Raw genomic sequence first — 27,154 nt, forward strand, 5'->3', positions numbered from 1 at the left:
GGGAGATCCTATGCACACTGACACACACACACACACACACACACACGGTTAAATGTTGCCTTTAGAACATGGATGAAAAACTTTGAGGTAAATTTGTTGTTCTAAGTATTTCTCACCTTTCTCCAGGTAGCTTCTGGGGGCCCATGGGGGGTCTTCCTCTGCATAGGGATCGTTGTATTCCACAACTGCAGAGTCTTCCTCTACATGTCCATCCTCCAACGGCTTTGGGGTGGTAACGGGTTCCTCCGGCCCCGCTTGGCTTTCAGTAGATGGGTGAGGGGGAGGAGGGGTGTCTGAAACTTCAAGTGGAGGCAAGTTTTACAAACAGAAGAACTTTTTACTACAACATGTGTGGTCAACATTATATTTTACCAACAAGGAGCAAAGTTGTACTTACTGGACTCCTGAACTCGAGCAACAAAGCCCATCAGAGGGAGCTGAGGGGTGAACTGGAGGAGGGAGGGAGGTGGAGGGGAAGCTGGAAACAAATACAACATCAAACTTAATTAAAATAATTACAGATCTTTACTATAATCTCACATCTGTATAACGAACCACTGGCTGCTCACCGGAACACGGCCAGGTTGTACATACCTGGGCTCTGGTTGTAGTAGGGACCACCGTTTACGTGGTTCTGCGTTACGATTGGCTGACCGGTTACGGAAGGGGGACGGCGGTACGGAAGTGACCCCCCTACCTGAGGGGTCTGTTGTCGAGGCTGAGGACGGTTCATGCTGTAGAACTGAGGGACGATGGGGCCTGATGCAGCAGAGAGGGGTCACATTAGAAATCTAGGATTTCCTGACATGTTGGTTTTAAATAGGAACATCACATTAATGTTGAAGGAAGGACTGAATCCAAAAGATGGAAAAAAAATTCCAGGTCCAGGCTCTCAAAGTGGATCGAATAAAAAGCTGTTATTAAAAATGGGCAAGAATCATAAAAATACACCAACGTGTATCGGCGTATGCCTTCCTCAGGGTGAGGCCTGGACATGGATTGTTTCCATTTTTTGGATTTAGTCCTTTTCTTCATGCAAACCAAACTTCCATGAGCACCAGTGGTTTGAGGGATACCTGCAGCACACCTGCCATCTTCTTTTTCATCACATTAATGTTATTTATGAACAAAGAAGACAACAACACTTCTTAATATTCAGGGAAACTGTGCAGAAAAAGTTGCAGCCAGCAGAAATCCAACATTAGAAATGGAAACTTGGAATCTAGACACAGCTGGCATTTCGGGGGAGGGGGGGGGGGGGGGGGGGGGGGGGGGGGGGTTACGAAGCGTCTTGTTTCAGGTCAGATGTTCAAATCCTGTCTGTTTTCTGATTCTAACGTCATATTTTGTATTATTTTTAATTCATCCACTTTGAACAACTTCAGGCTTCAGTAGCAACAGGTGAACATTCACATGTTCACGCTGGAATTGTGTCCGAGTTGGAGGAGGAGGAGTATGTCTCCCTCTCCTGGCAGGGAGAGCTCTTACACCACGTGGGTCTGATGACAAACAACAGACAGACTGAAGACGTGTTCAGCAGGTTATTTTGTTATTCTTAAAACCTTCTGAATGCAGAGAAACTGTTTATTCTATCTAAAGCTCCACTCTGATGCTCCTCCACTGGCTCCAGCTTCTCCTGGCTGCAGTCCATCTCGTCTCCATCACTACAGCTGCAGCCTCACATTTAAGTTTCTAACAAATGGTGAAATAATGACAATGTAAGCTTAGATTCAGGTATTAACTGGCCACATAACGACTGGGAACAAATAGGAATGAAATCAGGTGATTTCTTCAGAGCTACTAGTGGATTACTCAACTCAACTTTCTTTATAAAGCCCTTTAAAACAACCAAAAATGGCACAAAGTGCTGTGAATCAGCCAAAAATTACAAGATAAATAAATAACACAATAAAACAAAAGATCATACAAGGAATTAAAAAACAAAAATAATAAAACAAAATGAATAAATAGTAAATAAAACCAACATATAGCACCGTGACCAGGAGCAGACTCACGCTGGGTTAAAGGCCAAGGAATAAAAATGGGTCTTAGGATAAGTTTTAAAAATGGACAGTGAGGATGCTTGTCTAATGTGGAGGGGGGGGGCTCATTCCACAGTTTTGGACCTGCAATAGAAAAAGCTCCGTCCCCTCTGAGCTTCTGTTTGGACCTCAGTACGTTCAGAAGCAGCAGGTCAGCTGACATGAGGCACCGAGCAGGAGTGTGGGGGTGGAGGAGCTCAGAGACGTAAGGAGGAGCCAGATTAGGTTAAAGCAGGGCTGTCAAACTCCATTCCTAAAGGGCCGGTATCCAGCAGGTTTTTGTTGTTTCCATCTACCAACACAGCTGATTCCAATCAAATGGATCCAGCTGCTTCTTGTCAACATATTTATGGATTTCAGTCAGGTGTGTTGGAGCATGGAGACAACAAAAACCTGCAGGATACCGGCCCTCGAGGACTGGAGTTCGACACCCCAAGGAGGCTGACTTCTGCTTCACTTGCATATTTAAGAGTGAATTTACTTATTTTTCCAACTACTTCTGGCTAGAAATCCAACATAAACAACTCAAATTGACGACTCATTCTTTAAATTTCTAAAGCTGAGTCAGCAAAACAGGAGACATCCTCTTTACTTCTCTCCTGATTAGTAAGAAAAGGATGGAAGAGACAGAACCACAGAGAGAAAGCAAGAGAGAGGGGCATATGGTGACATTTGGGTGACATTATAGGAAAAACTCACCTTCAGCAGGTGATGAGGAGGAGGAGAGTGGAGGAGGAGGGGCAGGAGGAGGAGGGAGAGGAGACGCCTCTGATTGGACCTTGGAAGGGCCGGGGGAGGAGTTAGAAGGTGAGGAGGTGTTTGGTGCATGAGACTGTGAGCTTGTTGGAGGAGATGAGTCGGTGTTGTGTGAAGGTGAGTTTGGTGGCAGAGGTGCACTGGGTTGGGTCAAGGTTGCGGTGGAGGAAGAGGAGGAGAAGGAGGAAGGTGTTGGGGAGGGAGAAGGAGAAGAGTTAGGAGCAGTGGAGGAAGAGCTAGCTGGTCCAGCAGTCGGGGAGACTTCAGGAAGGAGGAAAGGAAGGAGTTAAGAAGGCGGGTTAGACAAGGGAGCGAGCGACAACAGAAACCTCTGATGATGTTTTATTCTCAGGTTGAGTTGAAAATGAACATCATCTCTTTTACTCTGGTGAAATTTGCAGCTTTGAAAATAAAACATCATAATAATCACAGATAAAAGAACATGATGAACAACACCTTCACCATGTGGGACCGATCCACCTCTGCACTACAAAAACTGAAATCTAAGTAGGATTAAAATCTTAAATTACACATATGCTTATTTTTCTAAAGATAATTCTTAGTTTTTATGCCAGAGAATTCCTCCTGTTTTAAGAGTATATTTTACCTGTTTTGGGAAGTCTTGACAAATTTTCTTGTTCTGCTGGCAGATAATTTATCTTATTTTAAGCAACATTTACCTAATTTGTGTATATTTTTTTTCTTGTTTTTTAAGGCTGAGTTTTTGCAGTGTGGGGGAACCAGAAATCTCTGGTCTTCATCTCCATCTCCTTTAGAATATTCTGACGAGTGTTTCATCTTTTCTCTGAGTTGTTCCCTACATTTACCCAGGTTTTCATTACATCACAGTGGGCTTCTGCTGAAACGCTTTACAGATGCTGAAGTTGTGGATGACCATAGTCTGGATATGTGGGACAGTTTGGGCTTCATGTGGACACGAGTAAAGATCATCACATTCCCAACATATCAGCTCGGTGAACTGGATGAGTTGCCATTCCTGAGAACTCGTGTGGAAAGGTTTACTGGCTACAAACCATAAACCGTATATGAAAGATGGACGTAGCCTCCAGCGGTTAAAAGTGAAGCCTATGCAGAAGTGCATAAAACTGCAGTTCCCCCTTCATCCACTAGGGGCTGCAAATCAGAGCAAATCCCCATAGAGTCCCATGTTAAAAAGACCAACTTCACAGCAGAAATAAACATGTTTACAGCCTGGTTCAAAAATCCATTTTATGTTTAATAGGTCAGGTTTACCTTCATGACAACTGTGGGGGGGAGTGAATTTTTTTCTAACTCGGCCGTTTAAAAGTAATTTAATCTCGAAGTTCGGCATATTTAGGGGCGTGTCCTTTTGATTGACAGGTACCAATCTCCTGCTTCAGGCAAGAAAAACGCAGAACAACCGCAGTTTTTAGCCGGTTAACAACATCACTTAGCTTTAGCCTGCTTACCTCCGTTAGCTGGTTACCTCCTGTTAGCTCAGTTAGCTCTTAGCTACGGAAAGCTCAGAGTTCGCTTGATGTCAATCATCCACCATGACGCTCACAGCCTCCCTCTCAGCTCCACCTCTTTGCCCATATTTGTATTTTCCGGGTGAGACGACGCACATGACGCTGCCAACATGGCGATGGTAGGAACCGCCCACCGAGCTTCAATTCAGCTCTTCAGAAACCTACAGGTGACGTCACAGAAGCTACGTCCATCTTTATATACAGTCTATGCTGCAAACGCAACAATGGGGTCTGAAACGAAGCCCTGCTGCTCTGGGTGACACTCCCATGTGCAGATGAGAACTTCACTTTCCTCAACAAGATTGTGATCATTTGTTGCTTTTTGATTACCGTGTTTCTGTCACATTCAGTCACAAGATTCAGGACTGTTTACTGTTCCATGTTTCATAATGGAACCGTCATCTGATCCAGTTAAACGTTTTGGTATCTTTTATTGTCCTTGGAATAAATACAGTTCCGCATTTTCAGCTTGCTTTCATATTTTACAAATCCTTTCGCTTATTTAATCCTGTTTATTTAGAAATCTCTATTTTCCTTTCATAAAAATCAGAACAAATTGATTTATGAACCCCTCAGCATTCCTGGAACCCTGCAGGTTCTGTGAGACACTGAAATGCTAAATGGTTGTAGGAACTTCCACCAAACACAAGGTAAACAACGTCTGACACTGAAAACGGTGTCAACCCAGCTAAACCGGAGCTTGATTTGTCGTTTTGCAGCTTGTAGTGCTCTAAATGAGTGATTAGTGCTGTTTTAGTGTCACTCTGAAAGCTCATTGCCTTCCTGATGTTTCTGTAGTAGTGAGAAACCTGAACGTGTCGACGCAGCTGGGTTCCCGTAAAACGGTGGACCGTTTTGTCTTAAAAGATGGCTAATTTTTACTTAATTAACAATTTTAAGTCAAACACACCTAAACTCCAATTAAAACATAAATCAGATGAGTTCCAACAAATACATGTAAAAAAAAAAACAAAAAAAACAACAACACAGACCACTAATTTCCAGTCATGGCTGGATTGACAGATCTGTATGACAGACACATCCTGTTATCACAGGAAAACAGCTCAGTGCAAGATGGACAGATGTACAGTCTGAATGTGTGTGTGTGTGTGTGTGTGTGTCCTGTCCAGGTGCTAGATTATGTTACCTGGAAAAGTGGAAGGTGGGGAGGGCGTGGGAACGGCAATGGGAACCCCCACACTACCGCTGCCACTGTTTTCTCTGCTGCTGCTTCGACTGCTGCTGCTGGGATGGCTGCCTCCACTGCTCCCACTACACACACACACACACACACACACACACACACACACACACACACACACACACAAAAGCCAAATAATATACCCAATAAAGGTGCATTCCTGGTTGGATCCAGTTTCAGAATGCAAAACGCTGGAAATTCTTCAGTATTGTGACTTAAAAACTTCACTTGTGTTCTCTCTTCAGTCTTTCAGGAGGAAAATCATCAAAATATAAATATTTTTTAATAAATCAAAAGAACTTCTGAAGCATCAAATAAACAACAGGGTACTTGCTATGTTAAAATATGTCCTGTAAAACCTTACGAAAGTAAGACTTTGTATGTTTGATCAATTTCAGCCTACCAGTAGGGTTACACACTTACCCCTCATGTGACCTTCATCTAACTGAGGTCACGTGCATCACACACACAAATCATCAATGGTTTCTTCAATACATAATAAATACATGGAATGTAAATGTTTTTTTTTAGGTGTTTTTCTTTCTCTTTTGATTCCTTCTGCAGACGCAGCTCAGTCATTCAGTGAGGAGTAAAAATGTTTTCTCCAGTAGGAAAGAAAAAGCCAGTCAGGTCGCTGACTCATGTTAAAGTATGTGCAACCTTTCAGCATGACAGAACGGCTTTATTCAGCTGGGATAGGCTTTCTGTTGCAGCTCCTGTTGTGTGTGTCTGCTAGTTGTTCCCTGTTGTTCACATTTAAATAAATTAATGTGTTATGCATATGACTATGAGAAGTATAATATTTCTATAAAATGTGATATAAGTGTATAAAAAACAAAATAATCTTGTTGTTGCTTAATTACAGATCTACGTTTGTGTGACTATAAATACTAGTTTGTGAAGGACACTGAGTCAACCTGCTGTTTTGAATGACCGGGACTCAGTTCTGCACACAACCATGCAATTAAGGCTCCTTTGATATAACAGATGATAAATCCTCTAAACACACTCACAAAACAGCTACGGTGCTACGGTGCGCGCACACACACACACACACACACACACACCGAGACCAGAGCTTTTATCTTGTCTCCTACACATTTTACATGCGCAAATCACAGATTTTAAAATTAAAGGGAACAATATAAACATAAACAACTTAAAATACCCCCCCCTTAAAAATGGTCATTTTTGTTTGTCTTAAACTTTTCTTGTAAATACATTTTAAATGACTTATTCAGATCCAACCTTTACAGTCCTGAACCTTCCCTCCAGCCCAGCAAGTTACTAATGGCGCTAATGTCAGTCAGTCAGAGGAGGGAACAAGCTTTAGTGGGGTAAAACATAAGATCTGATAAGAAGAGCCTCACCTGGACAACTTGGAGCTGGATTCAACATGTCATAAAATAATAATAATCTTTTTTCTGATGGGAGGATTTGTAGTCAATGATTTTAGGTTTTGGGACTGTTGGCTTAGAAACGTTACTGATACAATTTCACAACTTTAATAAATCATTTCACTAAACAAAAACTCACACGACCGAGCACTGACAGAAACAGATAACATCTGGACAGGAGGGAAGGGGACGGCTCAGGGTAGAAAAGACAACACACATAACAGGATGCCTGCAGAGAGACGGCGAAGCGAATGGCAGCATCAGGTCTGGTTAATGCCACCAAAGAAACGATGAAAGGCAGAAATAGGTGTTATTATTGAAAAATATTATTAAAAGCCTCCAAATAATGGATAACAGTGATTCCCACTGAATATCAGGAAAATGTTCTATATAATAGACTTTAAAATCTGACTCTGCTTCCAAAGTTAATTTAATGTAAAACAGTTTTAGTTCTTCTGAAGTCTGCTGAACTAAAAGCATGCAGCTTTGCACTGTGAGTCCTCTGTGTTCTGCTGCCACTCTAGCAGATAATAAAACATTTCTAAATGTACAAATTCACAAATTTGCCAAAATATGATGGTCAATGGGATATTATGGAATATATAAACTAGTAATAAAGTTCACTTATTTGTGAGTTAACATATTTTTAGTCTGGCCTTTTCAGAACTAAAGAAATGGCTTAGTTTTTCTAACATGTTCATAAATTCATGCTTTACTGTAAAAACTGCATTAAAATTCTTCTGTAAATCAAGCAGAATTAAATAAATCCCACTGAATATCTGCTTAGCAGAACCACAAAGGAAACACTGGACAGCAGAAGCCAAAGCAGAGTCAAGTCAAGTAAACAATGAAGTCTGGAGAAAAGGAGTGACTCATGAGCAAAGGTTTTGGGGAGAAAAAAAAAAGACAAAAAATGTTCACTTTTCTGTTTTTTAAACATAGAAGTCTTTTCTTTACACTTTGAATTGCTTTGTTAATAAATATCCAAGTGTGAAATGTAGGGTCAGAAAATAAATTTACTGGCATCTGTTTTTATTTTTATAACTTGCATAAAAACCAAACAAATCTGTTGCCTCGTATAAAGAAGCAAACCTACAGCAGATCCAAAACCATTGCCCATGTTCAGAGACGATGCAAGCTGGTTAGATCAGCTGGGAATGGAAGAAGCAGCGAGGCAGACATGCTGAGAAGGAAGCGTGTATTAAAAACTTTAAGATGTCGGTTATGAATGATCAAAAACTTGATATTCAACACATCTGTGTGTTTATTTAGGGAATGAAACATACCTGAGCATCATTCATTACATAGCTGAGTCATTTGACTTAAAATCAGAATAAAAACCAGAAAGATGCGACTAAATCTGGACGTAAAGATGTGCTGAATATTGAGTTTTGAGCCGAGTCAGCTGGTTCGAGCAGAAGCAGGAGCTCTGAAATCCTGCCGTGGCAGCCATGTTCACACGACGACCCGGCTACCTGTATGTTCGGGGTCGATGGTTGAGAGTGGCAGTGCGGCCCGGACTCGGCAGCTGTCCGGCAGCCATATTATTTCTGGTTGGGCTGGAGACATAGTCGTTGGGCACCACTGGGGGGCGCACTGGCTCCAGTGTCCTGTAAGGGGAGTTCTTCCTGTTCATGCAGGAGGTAAGGGTGAGGACAGGGTTAACACAGGGTGGCAAACATGGTTCTGGTGGTCTTTTTCAACACACACTCACTCTTTTGAACATGCAGTTGTTTTTCTTTACATTTCTACACTGGATCCTGATGAGAAGAACTAGTCGCATCGTGCTTTAGACCTACAGCTGCCTCTGAGCTTTCATTTATCTGTGGTGAAGCCAGATTTTTACACAGAGACGCTTTGGAAAACATGAATCTGCTTAATGTGATTTCCTTTTGGATGTCCGGTCATCCCATTCAGCACGTTAAACTTCACGTTTTCTACGCTGTAAAGACAAAACTGTCACTTTCTATCAACGACCAGAGGAACAAAGATGCAAAACAAACAATATTGAACTTAATGCTAAATGACAAATCTAACAGGCACTGTCCATCCTATAGTGTAGAAAATGAACCGCTCCAGCCTTTACCGGTTGCTATTTAAACATTTGCACACTTCTTCCAGTTTATGATGCTACTTAACCTGAAATGAATAAAATGTGTTCATCTTTTTACTTTAACATTTGATGGTACGTTTTCAGATTTTAGTTCCTTTCTCTTTTTTCAAACATGAATTTAAGCTGTTCAGGATACATAAAGGTGTTGCAGATTACAATTACAATTATTAACCACCTCTATTGCTAAGTTTAACTAAATACAATTTGACAAATTAATGGGCATAATAGTTTCATCATGACCAATTTGTAAATCTTTATTCTATCTGCATCAGGAATGAAGAGGGTTTGCCTCCTTCTTGCTTTAGGAAAAATCTGTTGAAAGTCATGTTTAAAGGTCAGGATGTATTTTAAGAAAATTTCAACTCATGCTGCATCAGAACAGCTGGAGAAATATAGGACAAAAAAAAGCACCTTTAAAGAAATAAACACCTAAATGAGAGCTAACAAAGAAAAGAGATGATTTTTTCGAAAATGAACAGAAGACAAATCTGTTTTTGAAGCATAAACATAATAAATATGTCTTGATAAAGGCCATTTTAATACCTCAATGTAAATTGTTGTTCAAATTTTAAACATTTGTGTAGTTTTTATGTTTAGAACTAGCTTCCATTTCGCTGCTTTCACATAGAGTTACATCTCTAAAGATGTGTAGGCATGTGAGAACACAAATGTCCACAACACTTCAGGAGAGATTTTCCACCCTGAAGTAAATCTCCTGCTTGTCAGATGGAGAGATGATCCAGCCAAGTGTCAACAACTATTGTCTGGATATTGCTGCTGTCATGCACGTGTGTGTGTGTGTGTGTGTGTGTGTGTGTGTGTGTGTGTGTGTGTGTGTGTGTGTGTGTGTGTGTGTGCTGCTCACAGCTTCTGTTTGCTGACAATCTGTATGATGCTTTCCACTCTGATGTTGTAATACTCATATTAACACAAAAAGGGAGTCTCACCTTGTTGTCTATCAGCTTGTTGTAAAGAAAAGCAGAATTATTTCCAAATTATCTGGATTTTCTCCTAAAATACAAAAGTATCTTTTAAGGTAAAGCAGACAAATTTCACTTTTGCATGAAAAGGTAAATTTCCTAATGAAGGAATGAGAGGACTCCCACGCAGGGCAGGATGTATTTATATTCTACAGTTTCTAATCAGATTTACGGACATTTTTATCTTTATTATTGAATATATTTACTAAGCTGAACACACTGCAAATCCTTCTGAAAAGAGCTTTGTACAGGTGCAGAATGGATTCTGAATGAGAAAACTGCATGTTTGAGCTGTAGCTGACGTGTATAATGCGTTTGTGTGTTGTCACAGGGCTTGCTGTCTGCAGCCAACTCACTGCCGTGTATTTGTTCCTTGTTCCTCCATGAACATTTGTGTTTGTGTGTTTGTGAAGACAGCACACTTGGCTTGCTACCGCAGTTTAGTTCCAACCAGCTGCTAAGCCGCTTCTGTTCATTCTTTCCTGCAAAGACACACTTTGACTCATTGATTTGGACTTTATCTTTAAAAAACTGGTCGTCATCTAGGAGCAGAACACCAAAACTATTGCATGGTCATAATATCCACCCCTCTTATACATATTATAACCAGTGTAACACATCCATTTACATATCAGTATTGCATTATGGGGTATGTGTCATTATATTGTCATGTTAGGAACTCTCTATGGCTTAATCAGCATGAAAAGGATCCTCTCACGCTGTTAATTCAGGGAACAACAGCCGGTTGATCAGCAGGTTCCAGGAACACTGACGCATAAGTTTTGGCCTTCAGCCGACTGGCTCTGGTTAGTGTATAAATATACAGGAGGACTTATGTGCTGTCATACAGTAAACCCTGAGCTCTGACATGGGGGCTTTCAGATTTAGGAAAGGTGCTTTAATAATTGCTAAATACCTTGAATGTCTTTGTGTTAAACATTATGCTACAGATAGCGCCTGTTAGCTTAGCATAACAACTCTAAAAGGCAACTCTGGCTTTCTGCAACATTATGTTTTATAAAAACGACAGGAAATATATCATACAATACAAATAGAATAGAATATGCTGAATTTCTATTTCATCTGTAATAAAAAAAAACCTAACAGCAAACCCCCCCCCCCAAAAAAAATGAAATCACAAGTAATAGGGGTGGGAAAATCAAATCAAAAAATCAAAAATCGGGATTTTTTTTGGTTCACAATTTTAAAATAGATTTTTTTTTAAATAAACAAAAATAAGCTATTATAATTTTTTTGGGTTATTTTTATTGTTTATATTGATCTTTCTATGTGTCTTCTGGGGCATTATAGCAGCAGAATGATGATCTGGCTTCTGTGTTATTTTTTTCTCACTGAAATAAACAAAAATGACGAGCAAAAAAAGAAAAAAAAGAAAAAAAAAGGTTCTTTATATATTTATTTTGTTTTTAATCTACAAAAATCAGGAATATCAAAGAATTGTGAGAATTGCAATTTAAATCAAATCGGGACAAAAGCATATTGTCACAGCCCTAATAAGTAAACAGGAGGAAGAAACTGTAAGAACCTCCTGTTATCTGTCTTTACGCTAAACTATCAGGTTACTTCCTTTTAATATGTGACATCTATCACAGTGGGAAGGCCTTTCCGTCGACACGCCTTCTCTGATTGGTTGATTATATATCTGTTAGATGCAAACCGCTGTACAGAATTTTGTCACCTAGATTTGACATCAACTCGATAAAAAATATTACCATGCGAATTATTCAGATGAAACATCTTGAGTAATGTACAAGCCTTAACACACAGTCGCTGCTTTTAAACTAGAAAACAGGAGCAGAAAGAAAGAAGAGTAAAAAGAACAAAGATAAAGAATGAGATGAGAGAATGAGATTAAATTAACCTCTCTCTGAAAACAAAGGCAAGTTAATTCTGTAGGATAGCTGCTGATAAATAGTTGTGGCAACTGTGATACCTAGAGGAGGATATACTCCAGTTTATAATAAAATGTTAACTTTACAGTCACAAAAACACGAATAAGCACAGTTTAAGACTCACTATGGTTACAACTCTCTGGATATCTTCTTTGTCATCAAAAGAAAATCTCTTTAAAGTGTTCAAAATTTAGAGACAAGGTAACCTCACATTAATTGAATAAAAACATACAGGAAAACAGTACATCTATTAGTTTATTACATAAAGCTTATTTTGCATGCCCTCAATATGAAAAAGTGTCATTTAGAAATTGTCTCAAAGCCTAAACTGAGGTCAGATACAAGTCACGGTGAAGGAGTAGACATGAACAGGTAGCAGAATCTGAAACTGTACACAAAATTAGCATCTATTTCCTTATTTTTATCGTTTGAACTATTAATTTTAAGAAACAAACCATTTGAATCTAAATGCATCTGGCTGATGTTGATATAAAGTATGCAGAGAAAGAGTGAAGGTAAGAATGATGAGCAAGAAAACAGAGCAGGAGTTAGGAGGATTAGAAGAGACATGAGAGTGACAGAGTTACAGAGAGACAGAATGAATAAAGGAAGAGAGTAAAAACAACAAAAAAGAGACAATAAGACAGCAGAAGGAGGGAAATAATGAGGGAGGCTGCAGAGAAACAGCTGGGTGACCTACATGTGTGAAGGGAGAGAATACAACAAGCTTTCACAGCGAATGACGTTATTCCTCAGAGCACTGAGTTTCAGAGTATGTGTGTGTGAGATTCCCCACTGCTGGGTCAAATCTGTAATAAGCCCGCTGCAGGATACCCCGTCCTTCCACAAGAGACAAGCACACGCAAACTGCAAATCGTTACAAAATCAGTTATACATCAACTATAATCAACTTGACGTGCTGCTTAGACGTCTTCATCACTTTCAGGGCACAAAATCAAAACAGCAGCCAGGACAAATGACACCAGGGAGTAAATTTCACAACATAAAACTATGAAAACATCAGAATACAGACATTCACGTACAAGTTAAGGTAGTGCCAAAGCTTCATACGCACCCCAAGATCCCCTTGCCGGCCCTGGGAGGACTGGGTGGCTTCTGGGTTGGAGGGTTGGACCGTGAGAGACCCCCTCCAAGCTTCATGTTTTGCTGGCCGTTCACCTACAGAAACAAATACGATGTCAAAACTTGGCTTAGATCTAAAGAAAAAAAAACAAAAAACAAACTAGGGCTGCTTGATTATGACAAAAATTATAATCACGATTGTTTGACTGAAATTGAGATCTCGATTATTTAACACAATTATCCAGTATTTATAAACAACGCTACGCATCGTAGTGTTCTAGACTCCGTGTCGTGCATTATAACCGTCTAATGGACGGTTCCGAGTTGTTTAATCCGCTTTTACCGCTTATATAGGAACTATTTTACGTTGGCCTCGATGCACGTTTTATGCCAAACAACCGCTGTCAGGCTGCAGCGCGTTTCTCTCGTTCACCTGTTAAATGACGGCTGATCTGAACCAGCTGATTAACGCGTTGTTATGGTAACGCCCCGTAACGGAGGGATATTACAGTGTTTAACTGGCCGAACTATATATAGGAAAATAATGCGGCCAGATGTCACTGACAATGGTATAAACTATGTTTAGGTGAACTTCCACAACCTACTGCAGTTATTCTACATTGACCTGCAGCCGGAGCCGACTGAGACTGGCCGCCTGGGAGTGCTTTAGGACGGGAGAGGCTCCCGCTGCTCCTTCCTTACAGTAACTGCAGAACAATATGTGCCTTCAAGTCAGTCGCCAAAACACCAGAAAAGTCTCCAATAACTCCAGTAAAAGCTGCTAGATTTGTCGCTTTTAACAAAAAAGTCTCCAGATTTAGCGAGAAAGTTGCCAAGTTGGCAACAGAGTCTGAATGAAAGCAAAGCGGCTGTGGGAGGAGTTTACAGCACAGCGCTGCAACGCCAGAGACGCTCGATTAGCAGCTGAAGACAGCAGGAGAGGAAACTGCAAAGAGAGAAAAATAATCACACCCTTTTATTTTTATGATCGTTGAAAACCCAGATTGTAACTGAGATTAAAATCCGATTAATCGCCCAGCCCTAAAACAAACCACAGATTAAAAAGTCTTAATATGATTATTTACTGATGAGCCAAGATGACCATCCCTGACTCATGTGTTTCTGCCTTTCTATGTTCTAATATAACTCTAATCTGCAGTGACTTTAACTAGCTAGTGGACGGGGCGCCATCATGCCAGCAGAAGACCCTTTCATCCTAAAAACTGCGAGTTGAAGCAGTTGTTATTCTGACTCATCAGGCACGTCGTACACTGTGGAGTACCTCAGCTGACCCTGCTGTTTTAGATATGTTCTGACCCAGTCTTTTGGCTCTGGATTAAGTTCTCAAAGTAGGTCAAGTCTTTAAACTTGTCCATTTCTTCCTCATCCAACACTGACTAGAAACCCGACTGTTCCTTCACAAATATATCCCACAGACTAACAGGAAGGATTACTACACCGTCTGAATCATCATCACGCTTCGGCTCAACAATTTGTCTTCTTTTGATGACACACCTTTTATTTTTAAACTGGTGGAAAGCTTTGACTTGGAGGCATTCATTCTTCAAAATGCTTTTATTTTTCCTTAATCGGTCTGAGAATGACCTATTTTACCCCATTTTTATACTTCATTTGACAACATGAGGGTTTAGAGAAATGCAAATGTCAAACTGAAAATCAACCACAACCTCAAAGATGTCCATACAAATATCTTTTTAAGTCAACTGATTGTTTTAGTTTTCCTCAGTTTAGGCCACTAACTGTGGTCTTTAGACGTTTAAATGAGAGCTTATTTGGTAATTATTGGATATTTTTAAAAAAATAAAAAGACTCCTGCTGTAAAAAAAAGGGATTAATAGTGGGTGGATTTTTTTATAGGTCGTTATCACAGCTCGCTCTGATCATGGCAACTACAGAAAGCACACTTAGGAAAATTTAGCAAGAGCTGTAAAAGAATAAAAAAAGGTTGATGGCAGCAACATGTAGGGTTTGGTAGGAGTAAAGCAACCATTAATGTAGACTAAAACCATACAGCTATCAAATCAATATGGAAAACAACAAGGAAAACACTAAGCTGCTGATGCAGTGTGTTGTTTTCTTACCTTGAACCTCATCAACCACTTAGGACAGCAGATGAAACAGGAGAAAGAAGAAACAGGAGAACATTTTGTCTAAAGGTTAGTGACAGTCAGACAGCATCATGCAAACATCATACACCATTAGACACACAGGACAGAAAGTACAGAACAGGAGATGTAGCTAAAGTCTGGCTGAGATAGAGGTAGTCAAAATGAGAAGGTTTCAAGAGTAAAGGACATGATGAAGGAATAGAGACGAGTGCTCCTAAATAAATCATTGTGAAAATGAAATGATAGATAATTAATGCTACATGTTCTACACCATTCCAAATGCATACTTTACATATTAACACAGAAATGATCATTCCATCGACTCAAAAACATAAATAATCCCTGTGGTTACAAGTACAGTGCTTTGGCAGTTTAATCTCACTTTACAGAAAAGAGTTATATTCATTCCTTTTGCTTGTCAATTCAAGGAACCAACTTGGCCTTTTAACTTTTCTTTAGTTAATCATACTAAAGAGAAATGTTGCACTTCGTGCTATAATTTCTTATTATTTTAATTATTTCTCTGTGGGATTTCCATCCAATTTTATTGAACATTTAGTAAATCTGTTTACGTTCTTTAAAACTGTTTTTATCTTTTGCTTTTTTCTAAAACACTGTTTTGAAACTTGCCAGACATTAAAGTTAAAAAATGACTTTCATTTTAATAGATAATCAATATTATTTCCATTGATTTAACCTACCTTGACTCCATGTCCAATGTCATCCAGCATGCTGTAGTCGATGGTCTTCCTGATGTAGCGCACAGGCCTCTCGGGATTGGACGGAGCAATGATCTTATGTGTACGAGATGTGTTTTTGTTGGTGGTCAGGATGCCGATCTCCCGCCTCGCTACCTTCTCCTTGTGAATGTCAACAGTCTGAAAGGAAAAACATGGAGATAGATGGATATTATAACTAACGGATAATAGTTCACAGTAGAAAACTATCATTTCTGCGCCGTTATTTCTGGGACTCCAACAGCAAAGTCTGAAGTTAAACCACTGTACGTCAAGCTAACTCAAGGTCAATATGATCAGCTATTTTTTTAAATACATGTAAATACACAAGTACTGGCTAACTAGTTAAGCCAGAAAATCATAATTACACAATGTAAAAGAATGTTAATAATCATCAGTAAGATAATTAGAGAAATCTGAGCAGCCCTGCAAGGCTTTGTTTCTGTTGATCCTAATCACCATTTCAACAGGATTATTGCCATTTACTAATATAAACTATAGCTGATATTATGTTTCAAGTACTTGCTCATAAAGTTTAAATACAAGATCTAAAGTGATCTCCTTTCATTTAGTGGAAATATTTCACAATATGTGTTATAATATGTGTTATAATTGCACAAGTTACAGAGCCACAAATCTTCTCAGAGACTGTTAAGCCATTGTTGTCAGCTTTAGCTTAACAGTAGTTTCGCACAGAAAAACAAAGCTGCATTTAAAATAAAAACGCAACGAACAAAATGATTTCACTCCCTGATATCTGTTTGTTTGATGTGCACATGCAATAACTCTCCATGCCGCTTTAAAGGCTTAATAATGATGTTTCTCCTTCATTTCTTCACTAACACTACAAAATCTCAGCCAGTATGCAGTGTGACTGTCAAGTTCACACTGCTCTGTTCTCACACTGGAGATTTGGAGAGAAATTAAAAAATGGATGACAACCTGTTCTTGAAGTCTGGAATCAGAGGGAGAATTATTCATTGCTTAATTAATGTATAACACTGAGATTCATTGATTAAAACCAATAGTAATTGCTGTATTTCTCTGCATCACTGTATGGCAAAAGATCTGAAGCATGGGGTCCACATGAAGTCCAATACTTAGAACATACATGTTGTAAGTAAGCAGAAATATTAGCATGTTTGATCTGTACCAGCTATATTAAGGCTGCAGAAAGCTCGAACATCAAGAGATTGATTTAAACAAAACACTTGTAGGAACACAAAAAGAAACGACACCCCTCCCTCCTAATATGTTAACTTAAAAAGCAGTAATCAAAGTAAAGTATCAATATAAATCGATCCCAACAACAGCTGGTACAACTGATCTTTTCTTAGAAAGTGAAAAAACAACAAGTTTCCTGAAACTGACATCTTTCCACACAGAAAGCGAGATTTGGTTTCTCTGTGCCACACATCACACAGACGAGACAAAACATTAAGATTTTATGTTCATATTAAAGCAGCGGTGGTTGCTAGGACCTAATGTTGAGTGACAGATCTTATAGTTAACATTTATTGTTCCAAAATCTAGGAAAGGGGTGAAACAAAGATGTTTGACTTTTCGGGGTGTTCAACTGTGGAATAAACTCAGAAATGAGGTAAAAAAATTTGAATTCTTTATTTCTATTTAAAAAGATGATTCATCAGTTTATTTTTGAGAGATATGCATATATTTTTCTTTATAAAAGTCACACATTGTGTATGTAGTGCATTTGTTTTTGTTGGTATTTGTATAATTTAAGGTAACTACTTGTGAGTGTACATTATTAGGCATACAAGCTTTGCTTCTGCCTTTTTTTTAAATGGATAAACTGTGACTGATACAAAAAAAAAAAAAAACGAACTAAAAAAGAAAATCAGGGAGACAAGGAGAAGACTGAATCTTCAGGGTGTAGGGCTTGGTCACAGCTCACTGCTGAGTTAAATCAAGCAGTAATCCAAAGAAGGACAGACCATGACCTAGTGACCCCAGGGCTGTACTTGCATAGGAAGAAATTTCACCACAACTAGGTTTTCTTTGCACTACCTGACTCAACAAAACCTGACAACCGAATCAGAGATATGGAGTATCATAACAGAGGTTATACTATGGTCAGTGAGAAATCTAATGACAACTGGTGTGTATTATTTTTGTATAAACGCATAAAGTTTGGAGAGTTAAATCACTGTAATATCCCTCCGTCACGTGGCGTCACCGTAGCAACACGTTAATCAGCTGATTCAGACAAGCTGGTTTTTTAAATGGTGTACGAGAGAAACGCGCTGTGGCATGGATTTTGAGGTGAATTTCAATATTTTTGGCCGAAATAAAACATTTGATGAATGGGAAGAGGAGGAGTGGTGAGCCGCCCCTCCATTATGTGTCATCACCGTAGCAACGCGTTAATCAGCTGGTTAAGATTCAGCTGTCTTTTAACAGGTGAATTAGAGAAATGCGCTTGACAGCGGTTGTTTGGCATAAAACGTACATCCAAGCTAACATGAAATAGTTCCTCCCTTTTAAAGAAGAAATACAAATTTGTTATAAAATGTTTACAGTATGAGAGGATTAAAAAACTCGGATCCATTCATTATAACTGTATAACGCATGGCGCCTTGCTGTTTAATCCTTACTAGGTTAACCGCGTTCTTAGAGACCGCATTCTTGTAACAGTTGTCAAACAAATTGGCCCTATAACACGTGTTTCACTCTCCACTACAGGAAAGAAAATATGGCACTGCATCAGATCCTACTGGTCTGGTTCATCATATTTCTTTTCTTTTCTTTTTATCTTGTGTTTGATCATATTTCTTCTTACAATTCCTCCACGTCTGACTGAGTTATTTCTCTTTCCCTACTGCCCCAGACACATATGTTTTGCTTCTAATTACCTGAGATGCCGTGTGCTGAACCCACAATGCTCTGTGTTTGTAGTCTGCTTCTCGTATTTGGTCCGCTTGAAATGGACCAAGACCTTTGTAGGTGGACTAAGCCTGCTCCTTTGACCCAAATCAGAATTTGTTTGCACATTCTCACAACCCCAAATGAAGAGGACTTTCCCAGCAAATGGAGGAGGATTCTAATAAAAAAGGCTGGTATGAATGTGCTGTAAAGTTAGAGTAGTTTGGTTTATTCCCCGCTCAGTCGAAATGGAGCCCCCCAGACTATCCTGATGTGATTGTCCCCCTAGTTTGGTTTTAAAACATCAACATCATGGTCAGATAGTCAAACAACACTCAGTCTAGCAATATTTTATATCAGTTATAAATTAAGAATTCACCTCCTAACCCTTTATTGGGCAAATTAGCATACTTGATCACTTTACTGCAGGGATGCACAGATTCACTTATGAGGAGTTCCAATCCGATACCGATATCTGAAATTTGAATATCTGCAGATACCGATATTTGCCGATACCAAATCTGTATCTGTGAACATTATTGTGACTGTGGTTTTTATTGCCGTTATAACTGTGCAAGATTTCATTAGCTTATAACAAATTACCCATCTTTTCTTAAGGTACCTGACCAATACAAATATAATAACTTTACAAATGTAACAATTTCAAGTTTTATTTTGATTTGGCACATTTTACCTAAATACAACTATAAATGTGTGGTTTTGAAACAAAGATCTGCATTTTAGTGTAAAACATTGTGACATTTTAACATTCAAGGCATTTTTTTCTTTTAAAACATGTCCGAAGCATGTCATCAAACACATCTGCGCTGGCTTGACTAGTGTGGTATCGGGTATCGGTTGTGGTATTGGAACACTTTTATTAATACAGAGTACGGGTACACACATGGTATTGAGCCGATACCAATACTGATACCGGTATCGGTGCATCCCTACTTCACTGCACATATGTGATTGTCCATGAAATTTCAGAATTACACCCAAATCTCCACACCAGTCATCAAGCATCGATTACATCCCAGCTACTCGACTGAGATCTGCCTTCAGCATTCAATAAAAAAAAAAACTCTACAACTGTATAACTTGTTATTTTAGAAAAACATTTCGGTTTTAAAGTCTTGTAATTGCCTACAACATTTAAAAAAAAAACAATGTCTTTCTATTATTGTAAATGGAAATTTCCATGTTTCAGTGAGTGTCTGATCAAGGGTTAACCTTGATTATGACTTTTTTTTTTTTTTTTTAAAGATTCGCAGTATTTGAAGTATTTATGCAATAAGAGACGCTCCACTATACAAAAATGTTAAAATCTGAAAGGCAGATTCCCTTCTGTTTTAGATGACTTATATTAAACCCAAGAAACATTTTCCGCTCAAAGACAGAGCATCTGGTCTGTGCCCTGAGTGTGTTTGGCCCTTTTTCCTTCATGTTACACATATCCTCCTTCGGCTAATTACTGCAGCATGAAAGGCAAAATGCATTATATAAGATCATCGTTGTGTCATTTCTTATGTGAGGAAGCCTCGCTGCATAGAGCACTTGCCTACATAACAGACTGTGACTGTGTCTCCCTGAACAGAAAGTGGTAATTATGACGTTCACCAACAGCCCAGGCTAACATAACACAGAGAGAAGTGTCTCATTATAGCTGCATGCAGAGAATTCTGATTATACTGTTTATTGAGTGGTCTGAAGAGGAGAATAGACCCTCTGTACTACTAAAACCTACAACTGTATTCCTCGAACTGTGTAAAAACACTGTTGAAGATTTCAGGCTCAATGAATTAACATTTCTTTTCCTACAAAAGCATTTTTTCATCACTTAGAAACGTGTCAGCTTCCTCCTGGAGCTGACAAAGTTTGCCTAGAAAAAAGAATAAAATGTGAAATGTGGACATGTACAGCGTGTGTCTGGGATTGCTAAGAATTCCTTCATTTCTTTGACTGCTGGATGTATTCACACTTAAACGCGGTTTTATATTTTTTTTTTATTGGATGACAACAATCTGAAACAACTTCCTAATACTAATAATGCTAGAAAGCAGCAAATATCTGATCAAAAAAAAAGTTTGTTGCAGCCAGGAGGTGGAACAATGAGATAAAAACCTCTAAAGATCAAGTGTTTCCAGACACATGTGTAAAACTAAATATAATTTCTACATGGTCAAGTCAAACAAATGTTGTAAAATATTAACAAAACCTCTTTTAAAAGGAGAAGATGTGATGTCAGCTTCAGCTCTGGCCTGCTGACAGAATATTAACGACAAACTTAAAAGAATTACAGAAAAAGGAGACATGTTTCTGCACTCTAGGTGCTTTGAGTTGAGAATTGACCTTATCTGTGAAACAGTTTTTTTTTTTTAGCTTTCTTTTTTTAACCTCTTAGTAAATGCAAAGTCCTGAAATAAATTCTGGGCTGCTGCACTTGGCATTACGCAGTGAGGAGAACAACATCCAGAGCAGCTAACATCAATGAGCTTGCATGCATACTTGATCACATATTGAGGGCTTTCACCCATGAGACCTTTCATATGTTGAATAGAACCACGTGTGATTTCATGCACCAGTATTTTGACTGATTTAAGCGTTTTCACATTTTCCCCAGTGTCCTGACATGTCACACATGGCTTGGACGAGTACGTTCTTTCATTTGTTTATTTTATTTATTTGTTTTATCCTCTATGTGGATATTTAGTATTATCATGAGTATTCAAAGTGAAAACATTAAAAGGTCACCAGACCTGTGAAATGTGGTTGACGGAGCTTTCCATTCGACGGAGCTGGGATGCCTGGATGTCTAACATCTGCAACACATTGTTGGCCAGCGTGTTGATGAGGTAGGCAACACTAGCCAGAGACTGGGTGGTGTAGCTCTTTGTCTCCTCCAGCGCTCGCTGCTTGTCTGCAGACTGCAGGGAAAGAGGAAACAGATTTAGTAAGTGTACCACTTTATTTATAGAAAAGTAAGCTGGAAGTAAAAAATATATGTACATAAAACAGCAGTAGCAGAATGCAAAATTGGCACAAATCAGGTTTTATTTGAGCCCATTTCTACTACAACTTTTAGCCAACGACCTGTTGGGAAAGTTGTTGGTTTGATTGTTCACTTCAGCTGTAGAGTTCCTTTAAAGTGTTGCAGCCGTCACCCCCTTCACTCTTTATCTCTAAGTCATTACTTTTTGACCATTTGTGTTGTTGAGTTTTTATCTCTCGTATTTTCTTTGCCAAAATGAGCTTTTAACAACCGATCTAAGAGATAGTTTCAAGTCAGTTGACTGATTACGCTACGCCTGTATAGTTGTCATTAGGGGGAGGGAAAATCGAAAATCAGGATTTTTTTGCTTCACAATTTTAAAAATTGATTTTTTGTTAAAAAAAAAAAAAAAACAATTGATTTTTCTTTTAATAAACAAAAATAATCCATTGTAAAATTTTTGTCATTTTTATTGTTTTTATTGATCTTTTTACTTGTCTTATTGGGCATTATAACAGCAGAATGATGGTCTGGCTACTGTGTTGTTTTTTCCTAATTGGAATAAAGAAAAATGAAAAAGTTTTTATTCATTTAGTTTGTTTTTAATCTACAAAAATTAGCAATATCGAAGAATCGTGAGAATCGCAATTTAAATCGAATCGCCATCCAAAAAAAATCGGAATCGAGTAAAATAAAATAAAAAAGCACATCGTCACATCCATAGTTGTCATATTAATCAAAGTGACACTTGCAGGTTGTTTAATTTAATGCTAAATAATAAGAAAAAGTGATGAAAAGCATTTCTTTAAGCCCAAATGGGTCCTCAGAGAGACATATGCATACTCCTATGATTTGTGCTGGACTGTCACAGTCAGCATTTTACAATGGGGAAGATTGTGCATGTGTGTTTGCATGAATGAGTGTGTCAGTGAGCATCAGCATGCGACTACATGCAAGTAAATTCATATTATGTGTGCACATGCATACTGTGTTAATATATAATGCAGCAAGGCTGTGAAGGGTGTGTGCGTATGTGTGTGTGCCAGCACATCTACTATTGCGAGGACCAAGATTTTAAGATTTAGGAGATTTGTGTTAAGGCAAAAGTAATTTGACTGACATTTCCTTTAAGATGGACCTTTAATTGTATACTTGAGCGTTCGAGCTCTAATCAGATTTGGACGACAGTGAGGCATTCAGCCTGGCTGATAAATACCGCAGTCAGAGGTTAGGCGACGCGTTGCACCAACAGCAGTCCTCACAAGTATGAAAAGACCAACGTACATGTGTGTCTGCTGAAGCACAATGTAGGTCAGTGCAAACTCATTCATGCCTGACGTTGACAAGAAACACACTGACACCCAAGTGTGTGTGAGTGTGTGTGTCTCTGTCAAACACACATGAAAAAAATTACTACAGACACCACAAGCATGCACACACAGTTCGTTCATAGATTTGGATGACCTAGAGCCCTACATTCACAGTCTGAGCTCAAAATCTATTAAATTTCTTGAATTGCTTAATGGTTAATAATAAAGTTAATAATAAAGTTCTGATTGGCTTGAATTAGTATCAGCAAACCTCATGCTCACAAGAGCAAAATGCCAGCAGGAAGTTTTAACTGGGTCCGCAATGACGCAACAGCAGCTGTAGAGCTGCACAAAAATATTCTTTTATTGTTTTAAAGTGGCTAAAATTGAATGCTCCACATTGTTCAGTATTTGTGATTATATTTAATATGCCTTCATGTTTAACTTTTGTATGGGCTGCATTTTGGGAAAACTAAGCGTACAGCCACTTCTTTATTCCAGATGTTTGCTTGGAGCTAAGAATACCTACTGACCTTTCACCCTGCAAAACCACCATTGTTTGTAAGCAATAAAACAAAAAAGGCTAATTGCACAAGATTCCCTAAAGGTAGATGTACAAGACATGTGCACAGTAATGCCATGTATGCATGATTCTCTACAACATTTCTGCAACAGTTGGTAACAATGAGAAGATATAAGCATCTGTAGCGCAGCATATTGCTGAGAAACACAGAGGGAAAGTGGGGAGAAGCTCTGCTACCTGTAGTAATGCACATAGGCAACAATACAGGGGGCACAACCATCATTATATTAGTAACTGATTCATTAGATTACATCATTGACAAAATGATCTGATATGAAAGTCAGTTTATCGCCCACTACCAGTGTTTATGATACTGTTACTGCTGTGGAGTTTTTGTTGTGCTTGTGTTGAGTATGTTTGTGTGCTTAAAAAGTTCAGATTAGTTTCAAAATAAGGGTCATATTTCATTAATAGTTTTGTATTTAAAATATGAAAGAAGAGAAGTGCAGTCACAAACAAAAAGGAATGGATCGGTCACATTTTACAGTAGTGTGTTGTTGCATCCAAAGAAGAAGAAAAAAAGGATCCTATCTCATTATTGTCAATTCATAATAAAAACCTAAAAGTTTGTTATAAAAAAATTACATTTGTATAAAATTATAATTTGATAGTTTAATTGTTTTAGGAATGTTAGACTAAATAATTACATATTTTTATCTGCTGTGTTTACAATAATAAATCACTAGAAACAATGAAATTACTTTAGAGCAAGAAATTTGGGTGAATAAATCATTTCACATTTAGGAAAAAAACCTGCTTTTCTACTTCTGCGAATTCTTGAGTAAATTTATAATTTTGAATTTGTTACTGTAACATTTGCAATTTTCCAACAAATGCAGACTCCACTAAAGCTGCTCTACAAGTAAGTGGAATACTCCACTAACATAGTTGAGGCTTTTCTTCCTGCGTCCCAACAGTGCACTCTTTATACACTGCTTCATGTTCTAACAACAAAACTTACTAGGCAATTAAATAATATGTTTCACCGTTTTTCTTTTTTTTTTTTAAAAAAAAAACAACCCAGTTTTTCTCTTTTATGTTTGGCTGGAAGAAATATCTTAAAACTTGTCAAAGTTTATTTTTTCAGGTAAATCACCCATAATTCATATTACACATCGTGTAAAATTGAAACAGAGTGGAATTTCCATTCATGTCATTAGTAAAACAGCAATCAGATGCTCAGATTCTCTAAACATTTGGTTACTAAACACGAAGTAGAAATAGGGTTATTAGAAAAACAGCTTCTCAGATGCTCTGTAAAGAGCAGGCACTCTGCTATCTGCAATCATTGCAGCAAGTTTTATTTGAATAGGTTCTTTCCACCGATGAAAGATGGACAGAGCCTCCAGCGGTTAAAAGTGAAGCCTATGCTGAAGTGTGAAAAACTGCAGTTCCCCCTTCATCCACTAGGGGCTCCAAAACAGAGCAAATCCCCATAGAGTACCATGTTAAAAAGACCAACTTCACAGCAGAAATGAACATGTTTACAGCCTGGTTCAAAAATCCGTTTTCGATTTAATAGGTCAGGTTTACCTTCATGACAACTGTGGGGGGAGTGAATTTTTTCCTATCTTGGCCGTTTAAAAGTAATTTAATCTCAAAGTTCGGCATATTTAGGGGCGTGTCCTTTTGATTGACAGGTACCTGATCTCCCGCTTCAAGTCAGAAGAATGTAGAACAGTTGTTTTTAGCCAGTTAGCATTGTGACTTAGCGTTAGCCCGCTTACCTCCGTTAGCTGGTTATCTCCTGTTATCTCCGGGTTAGCTCGGTTAGCTCTTAGCTACAGGCAGCTCAGAGTTCGCTCGATATCAAGCATCCACCATGACGCTCACAGCCCCCCTCTCAGCTCCACCTCTTTGCCCATATTTTTATTTTCCGTGCGAGACGACACACATGCCCATGCCAAAATGGCGATGGTAGGAACCACCCACCGAGCTTCACTTCAGCTCTTCAGAAACCTATGGGTGATGTCACGGAGGCTCTGCCCATCTTTTATATACAGTCTTCTTGGTTTTTTCAGAGCTAATTGCAGTATGTGATGGTCAACATTAGGTATTTGGTCTGCTTTCTGGATCTTTGTAAATCAGTTATTAATGATTTAGAATAATTTTTTTTTAAGCCAGTTTGTTGTTGTGTTTGGATACAGAAACATCTCAATGAAAGCATATCCTCAGTTTAGTCATATCCCCTTTCTGCTCTTCTTTGCCCTTATTCATCTTTACAAAACCCATCTTCACATTTACATTTTGATTCTCCTTCTCTGCCATATCTGCCCATCTTGTTCTTCTCTCGCTCCTCTTTTTCTCTACAAACTCTTTCCACTCCTTCCTCTTTTTATTATCCTCTCTTTCATCAGCCCTCTGATGCCCTGTCTGCATTGACCTAGTTGAAGGGCTGCCTTTTCTGGCCTAAGGCGAGGGCAGAGCAACACACAGATGGTAATGTTTTATTTTTTTGTTTGTCTTTTTTCATTTCCAGCTAAATTCATTTAGAGTACATTCAGCATATTAGATCTACATGGAATCATATGCATGCTCTGATTACTCTGACCTCTTTTTGTTAATTAAGACAGACTCCATCAGTCTCATCCTGTTATTTATTTTATCTACTGTAACACTAATGCAAATAAAAAGGCTTTCTTACACATAAAAGCTGTAGCAACAAATTCTGTTGCAAATGTTTTCATTGTAATCGTTGAAGAAGAATATCACCAGCATCGCCTAAGGCTCACACTCATCTCATGTGGCACAATATTTAATTTAACAGGAAATCATAGATATCCTGCAGTGTATGACACAGACCTTTCAGCTCCCTCATAGCAACATCATGAAGTAATTGTGAATTAATAAATATGACACTGACAGTCTGAATGTACAGAAAACTACTTCTTGTAAAGTATAAAAATCAGCATAACAAGTCCTGGAAACTGTGTGTTTTTTTAGAAATCTATAAAGCAATCAACAATTTTCAACGCTGCTAAAACTTAAGCCAATTGTTCCCTTAGGGAGATATCAGTAATTGACAGACCGTTGTCTAGATCCAGACCCAGAAACTGTCAGTCACAACCAGAAGCTATAATTTACAACCTGGCAGATTCTTTCTATGTTATCAGGTGGAGCATCTGTAATTTAGTGGACGAGGACACACACAGGCAGACAGATGCAAGAAGGTGCATTCACACTTGGTAGTCTGCTGGACTTGCAAAATTCTGTATAATAAAGTATTTGTCATTTCATATCATCACAAATATTTCCATTAAAGATAAAATAAATAGAATAAAATAAAAACAGCAACAGTATTTGTGCTTTCAAAAAGCACCAAGCCTTTCTGAATCTTTCCTCGACTAGAATAATTTAGATATATTTGGTTCAAAAAGGGGCCTCCAGTGGCAAAAAGCAAATTGCACATTAGTGTCAAGGTGCAATATTTGGCCGGGTAAAGTTTTGGATGTCAAATATTTTATCTTTGCTTTCTGTCTCCTTACAGATGTTAAATAAAAGGTATAATCCTACAATCTGAAGAA

The 27,154-nt window shown here is 38.5% G+C and overlaps 1 protein-coding gene across 1 annotated transcript in view; it reads right to left on the bottom strand.

Annotated features, from left to right (window-relative positions):
- LOC306766136 (abl interactor 2-like) overlaps positions 1–27,154 on the bottom strand; it is a 42,138-nt gene that overhangs the window by 5,123 nt on the left and 9,861 nt on the right. The window contains exons 2-9 of the mRNA XM_079253746.1: positions 21,505–21,672; positions 15,827–16,003; positions 12,989–13,092; positions 8,383–8,535; positions 5,457–5,581; positions 595–759; positions 398–478; positions 117–299 (exon numbers count right to left, since the gene is read on the bottom strand). Of these exons, the coding sequence (XP_079109872.1) occupies positions 117–299; positions 398–478; positions 595–759; positions 5,457–5,581; positions 8,383–8,535; positions 12,989–13,092; positions 15,827–16,003; positions 21,505–21,672 (1,156 nt within the window). The remainder of the gene's footprint in view (positions 1–116; positions 300–397; positions 479–594; positions 760–5,456; positions 5,582–8,382; positions 8,536–12,988; positions 13,093–15,826; positions 16,004–21,504; positions 21,673–27,154) is intronic.

The sequence above is a fragment of the Telmatherina bonti genome (genome assembly GCF_933228915.1).
Source record: "Telmatherina bonti genome assembly, chromosome: 15".
Taxonomy (NCBI): domain Eukaryota; kingdom Metazoa; phylum Chordata; class Actinopteri; order Atheriniformes; family Telmatherinidae; genus Telmatherina; species Telmatherina bonti.